Raw genomic sequence first — 6773 nt, forward strand, 5'->3', positions numbered from 1 at the left:
GGGCTGACTGTTGCATGAGCATTTCATGGGCCCGTCACCAAAGTCATTTGGCGATACACTAACCCAGCAGCCATTGTGTGACTGGCACCCAAGGAGACTTTCTCAAAATTCCAAATATGCCCACCGGCCCCCAAATGTTGGCAACTTACATTGTTCAAAAGCTATTTTTCCCCACCCGCCAAAGCCACTGGTTGCCCAGAAAACTGATATGAGACATACATTATTATTCGAGATAGTAGTAGTATCTTTTTCTAGAACAAAATGGTGCATGTTCCTAAATAAATAGGATTAGCATCGAGGGCAGGTCCAAACCCCGTTTTACCTGTACTTGTGACTGGTGCTGTGATTCAAATGAGTTTTAAAATGCAAAACTTATTCAATAACAGAATACAATTCCTTATTCTAAAACTTCTAAAATCACTTTTAAAAACCAACCGTCTAAACCAGTTAAAACTTATTTAAAAACTCTGAAAAACTTCATTGAAAGAGTAAGCAGTGTGGGCAGGGATTATTGGTGGGATTGTCCGTTTTCCTGTGACATTTTTGTTGTTGTTTAGTCGTTTAGTCATGTCTGACTCTTCGTGACCCCATGGACCAGAGCACGCCAGGCACTCCTGTCTTCCACTGCCTCCCACAATTTGGTCAAACTGATGTTTGTAGCTTCAAGAACACTGTCCAACCATCTCGTCCTCTGTTGTCCCCTTCTCCTTGTGCCCTCCATCTTTCCCAACATCAGGGTCTTTTCCAGGGAGTCTTCTCTTCTCATGAGGTGGCCAAAGTATTGGAGCCTCAACTTCACATTCTGTCCTTCCAGTGAGCACTCAGGGCTGATTTCCTTAAGAATGGATACGTTTGATCTTCTTGCAGTCCATGGGACTCTCAAGAGTCTCCTCCAGCACCATAATTCAAAAGCATCAATTCTTCGGCGATCAGCCTTCTTTATGGTCCAGCTCTCACTTCCATACATCACTACTGGGAAAACCATGGCTTTAACTATACGGACCTTTGTCGGCAAGGTAATGTCTCTGTTTTTTAGGATTCTGTCTAGGTTTGTCATCGCCTTTCTCCCAAGGAGCAGGCGTCTTTTAATTTCGTGACTGCTGTCACCATCTGCAGTGATCATGGAGCCCAAGAAAGTAAAATCTCTCACTGCCTCCATTTCTTCCCCTTCTATTTGCCAGGAGATGATGGGCCCAGTGGCCATGATCTTCGTTTTTTTGATGTTGAGCTTCAGACCATATTTTGCGCTCTCCTCTTTCACCCTCATTAAAAGGTTCTTTAATTCCTCCTCACTTTCTGCCACCAAGGTTGTGTCATCTGCATATCTGAGGTTGTTCATATTTCTTCCGGCGATCTTAATTCCGGCTTGGGATTCATCCAGCCGAGCCTTTCGCATGATGAGTTCTGCATATAAGTTAAATAAACAGGGAGACAATATACAGCCTTGCCGTACTCCTTTCCCAATTTTGAACCAATCAGTTGTTCCATGTCCAGTTCTAACTTTAGCTTCTTGTCCCACATAGAGATTTCTCAGGAGACAGATGAGGAGATCAGGCACTCCCATTTCTTTAAGAACTTGCCATAGTTTGCTGTGGTCGACACAGTCAAAGGCTTTTGCATAGTCAATGAACCAGAAGTAGATGTCTTTCTGGAACTCTCTAGCTTTCTCCATAATCCAGTGCATGTTTGCAATTTGGTCTCTGGTTCCTCTGCCCCTTCGAAATCCAGCTTGCACTTCTGGGAGTTCTCGGTCCACATACTGCTTAAGCCTGCCTTGTAGAATTTTAAGCATAACCTTTCTAGTGTGTGAAATGAGTGCAATTGTGCGGTAGTTGGAGCATTCTTTGGCACTGCCCTTCTTTGGGATTGAGATGTAGACTGACTAATGTCCTGTGACATTAGCAACCGTCTAAAAAATGGTGAGATTTAGCAGAAATTTATCCAGGTATGGGGAAAGTGTGAAGGAAAGATTTTCTCCTGCTCAATTTTGGCATGTTAGCCTGTCCTTAAATGTTGTGGGGCAAGAAAAACAAAAGAAACACGAGGAGGAGAGGTCTTTGACAACCTGAGAATGGCTTGAGTACAGCAGGAGCTGAGATAAATATAGAAGACACCACAGGACCAACCACAGGAAAGGCTGGGCATGTGAACTGCAAAGGTTTTGCGAGATAATCTGCATCTAGTGTGTTTCGAAGGATGTGATGGCGCGTTTATATCTGAAAAGCCTGCTTCTTAATATAAGCAAGAAGTAGATAGTTGAGAAAAGATGCAGGTAATCTAGGGTAAGATCAGGCCCTCTAGCCCAGCCAAATATCTTGAGGGCCAGTGCTTGGTGTGGCTGCTTCCAGAACATATAGAGGCCACATTCGCATGAGACATTGAAATTTCTGTGGTACCACTTTAAACTGTCATGGCTTCTCCCAGAGAATCCTGGGAGCTGTAGTTTGATAAGGCTGCTAAGTGTTGTTAAGAGACCCCCATTCCCCTCCCAGAGTTACAGTCCCCAGAGTTCCCTGTGAAAGGGATCATCTGTTAAATCGCTCTAGGGATTTTAGTCCTGTGAGGGAAACAGAGCTCTCCTAACAACTCTCAGCAGCATCCTGAACAAACTACAGCTCCCAAGATGCTTCAGGGGAAGAAGCCATGATGACTGTTTAAAGTGGCGCCATAGTGCTTTCAGTGTGAATGTGGCCAGAATGTGCTTCTTATTCACATACAACCCCTTGCTCTGTTGGGGGTTGGTGTGCGTGTGGAAGTCAAGGTGCCCCAGGGGGCATATTTTCAGGTCATAAGGCAATCCTCACTGATCTGGCGTCATGATTTGAGCCAGTGGGCCCATTTTGCCAGTGAGGGTCAGAGGGGGTGAGAGCAGCGGTGCAGCTACATAATTTTAGTCCATGTGGACGGCCTCATTTGTGAAGCACACAATTATCATTTATTTTAAATCCCTCCTGTAACCCACTCACTCAAGGATGGCTTTGGATCAGAAAAATTCAGATGCAAAGCAGCCCTAACCTCCCATTTGTCAGTTCAAACAGGCAGCTTCCCACGGCTTCTTTACTTAAAAAACAAAAACTAAGATGGAGGCATCTAACTGGGCCCTAGTCAGGAGGCCAAGTGTGTAGAAGGCCCTTGTCAGTTTCACATCTGAGGTAAAGTCATAATTCCTGCATAGAGTGAAGGGCCTTCCCTCACAGACTAGTCACTTTCAATTCCCCTGCCAGATAGGGCTCCCTTCCTCACTGGAGTGAGCATCATCTATGCTTTACACCTTCTTCTATGTTCCTGACAGGTTACAGCAGAAGAAAAAAAGAAAGATGCTAAGTGTGTGCGGTTATCAGTCATGAGTACAGGTATTAACTGGAACTTGCGTCTGCTGGCATATTTGTTTGAGAACAAGCACAGTTCAGAGCAGCGAACCATGTTAAAACCGTCGTCTCTTTTAATCGTGGTATTTAAAAGTCTGAGCGGTGCAACAAATAAAACTTCCAAATCAAATACAGCTCCGATATTTAAAAAGTCCTAAACATGTTATGAAAAGCCTCCCGCATAGCTACCAACTCCCTGGGGCCTTGAGCACCCACAAACTCCCCACGAAGGGGCTGGGCACTCACAAATTTCAGTGCCAGGGCTATGCACGCTGCATGGCACCCACGGCCCTGGCCACTCATGGGGCCAAGCTGGCACTCCTGGCCTCAAGGTAAATTAAAAGCTGGACATAATGTTACACACACACCCTATCTCCAAGTGGTGAGAGATTCCAGGTGTTGTAAGCACTGTGTTTCTTTTTGAACAATGAGGCACAGCAGAGACTGTGGTGTCTTTATGGTGCATGGTTTATATACACATCTACGCAACCAGAGTCTAGATGGGGCGGCTCAGAGCATCATTTTCCAAGAGGTTTCTGTTCTTCTCGCAGATGCAGCCTTGCAGCCCAGCGGCAAAAAGTCATGTCCTTCTGACCCCCAACTTCTGTCAGCTTGCATCACGATGCTCCTCCCAAGCTTTCATTGCCTCTGCCTTTTCTAACACCGGCCAAGGCCCCACTCCTTTGATGTGCAAATGGCTCATTCTCCCCAGGAAATTAGGCTGACTCTAGTCTAGAACCTTTCAACACATACTGATTTCCTAGGATTAAGGAGAACCTAATGCACAGGACACAGGTGGCACTGTGGGTTAAACCACAGAGCCTAGGGCGTGCCTATCAGGTTGGCGGTTCAAATCCCCGCAATAGGGTGAGCTCCCGTTGCTCGGTCCCTGCTCCTGCCAACCTAGCAGTTCGAAAGCACATCAAAGTGCGAGTAGATAAATAGGTACCGCTCCGGCGGGAAGGTAAACGGCGTCTCCATGCGCTGCTTTGGTTTGCCAGAAGCAGCTTAGTCATGCTGGCCACATGACCCGGAAGCTGTACGCCGGCTCCCTAGGACAAAAAAACGAGATGAGCGCCGCAACCCCAGAGTCGGCCATGACTGGACCTGATTGTCAGGGGTCCCTTTACCCTTTACCTAATGCACAGTTTAGGAAGTTTGTGCAGCAATAATTAGGTTCCACACATGCTAATTAAATGATTAAAAGCAGCGAGTGCAGAGGTCAAATACACAAACGGATCTGCCTTAAACACACAAGTCTGGCTTTTTCCTGGTTCTAACACACAAGCTCTAATTAAATTCCAACGTTTGCTGAACCCAGACATTTCGCACCCTATATCAATAAGGAGAGCCCGCTGGATCAGGCCAACAGCCCATCTAGTCCAGCATCCTGTTCTCACAGTGGCCAACCAGAAGCAGGACTGGATTCCAGCCCAAGAGCGCTCTCCCTGCAGTTTCTGGCAAGTGGTATTCCGAAGTGTTGTCGCTTCCCATTGTGGAAAGAGCCGAGCCGTCATCTGCCATCAACGAGGCTTCTTGAGAACATCTCACAACGGCAGGGTGTTGGGTGGCGATGACAGAAAAGGCTTTTTTGCGTCACTTCAAAAAGCAGTAACAATACCCTCTGAGAATGACGGGATAAAAACCCAGCAGCCCATCACTTAGTTATTTTAAATTATTTATTATTTTCTATACAAACTTAAAATGCTGCCTACTGTAATAAAATATAAAACAAGCCGCAGGTCAACCATATTTTTTTTAATCAGCATAAACTGCAAAGAGCACAAGAACCATTACAAAACGTCCGCCATTTGCTTCGTTGCCACATTCACTCTTGCGCATGTCAGACGCACAGTTGCGGTTTTTGAAAGCCTGCTTTCATCCTTCATCAGCAGCGGGTTGGTCTAGTTGAGCTCTGAAGCCCCTTTTAACACTATGACCGTACGATCTTCCTGTTCGGGCAGTTTAATGTGCGGGGAGGCAGTCCTTAAGGACTGGTCACTTGTAGGAAACCAGAGGGCCCCAACCCTTTTATGCTGAAATGGCATATTTTGCATGGGAGATGTATGAAGTGAGTCAGGTTGGAAAACTTAAAAAATGGGTATTTGATGAAGCAAAACCTCTGTGGGTTTTCTCATTACTTATTTTTAAAATTCCATTTTTGCCTCCTTCTCCAGCACAACTCCTTGGTCCCAGAATTCTCCTTCCCGATGTCCATTGATCATAGCCTCTGTTTACACCAACCAGCAGGGTATTAAACCCCCCCCCCCAGATGTTTTCTTGCCCATTTCCCACACACTCCCACCCAAGCCCTAACATCCCAAGAGTTAAATTTTCCATCTCACACCCCACAGTGACCTTTGAGCTTTCTTGGATTCAGGAAGGAGTGGAGTGGGCAGGGAAGGTTTTGGGCGCCTTAAGTGAAACCAGGCACGGAATACTCTAGGTACCCCGACCGCTGTGCTGGAAAAAGCTCTCTAGGTCCTGCAGGGTGACGCGTGGCTGTATCCGCCAGGTGGGTTCGCCGTCATCCCAGAAAGGGGCAGAGCTGCTTGGGCTCTGCGTCTCCATCTGGGTATCTTCGGGGGAATCGCAGCTCCCTTGCTCTAGAAACCAGTCGTTTGAGCGCTGGATCCAAAGGGGCACCGTTTCTGACGGCCTAGATAGGAGATCTGGCTCCCTGCGGCTCCTGGAAGGCTCGATCCACAGCGTCCCGCCTTGCCTCCAGACAGACGGCAGCCCCCTTCTTTCTGAGGGCAGGGACCCACGGAAGACCCGGTCGCAGAGGATGGCCGAGATCACGATGAAAAGGCCGGCAACGAAGGCGATGCCTGTCATGATCAGCAGGCAGCTGCCACACTCGCTGAGCGGGGAGGCCACAGAGGAAGGAGGCATCTGGGCTCCCGTCGAGGGGGCCGGCGTTGACAACGTAGCAGGGGGTGGACCACTGCGATGGAGCCACATCAAAGCCGCATCCAGAATCAGAATGGGCGCGTCAGGTAGAAGCCAAACTGTGAAGAAAGAAGGAGGAGTCAAATCACCGATTTGTATCAGGGCGGTCGTACTGGGCTTTAATTTTGATGTAATTGAGGGATGTGGGTGGAGCAGTATTAAAAAATAAAACCTCAGCCCTTTTTTAAAAAAGAAAAGAAAAATACAGTGGTACTTCAGGTTAAGAACTTAATTCGTTCCAGAGGCCAGTTCTTAACCTGAAACGGTTCTTAAGCTGAGGTACCACTTTAGCTAATGGGGCCTCCCGCTGCCGCTGCTGTGCGATTTCTTTTTTCATCCTGAAGCAAAGTTCTTAACCCGAGGTACTATTTCTGGGTTAGCGGAGTCTGTAACCTGAAGTGTCTGTAACCGAGGTACCACTGTAGTTGTTATTCTGCAGCTACAAGTCCCAAA

The 6773-nt window shown here is 47.1% G+C and overlaps 1 protein-coding gene across 1 annotated transcript; it reads right to left on the reverse strand.

Moving 5' to 3' along the window:
* Positions 1 to 5810: 5810 nt before the first annotated feature.
* Positions 5811 to 6263, reverse strand: C13H16orf54 (chromosome 13 C16orf54 homolog). Its single transcript, XM_077918118.1, has one exon. The coding sequence runs from the start codon at positions 6261 to 6263 to the stop codon at positions 5811 to 5813; it is 453 nt and encodes a 150-aa protein (XP_077774244.1).
* Positions 6264 to 6773: the final 510 nt, after the last annotated feature.

This window comes from Podarcis muralis, chromosome 13 (genome assembly GCF_964188315.1).
Source record: "Podarcis muralis chromosome 13, rPodMur119.hap1.1, whole genome shotgun sequence".
Lineage (NCBI taxonomy): Eukaryota > Metazoa > Chordata > Lepidosauria > Squamata > Lacertidae > Podarcis > Podarcis muralis.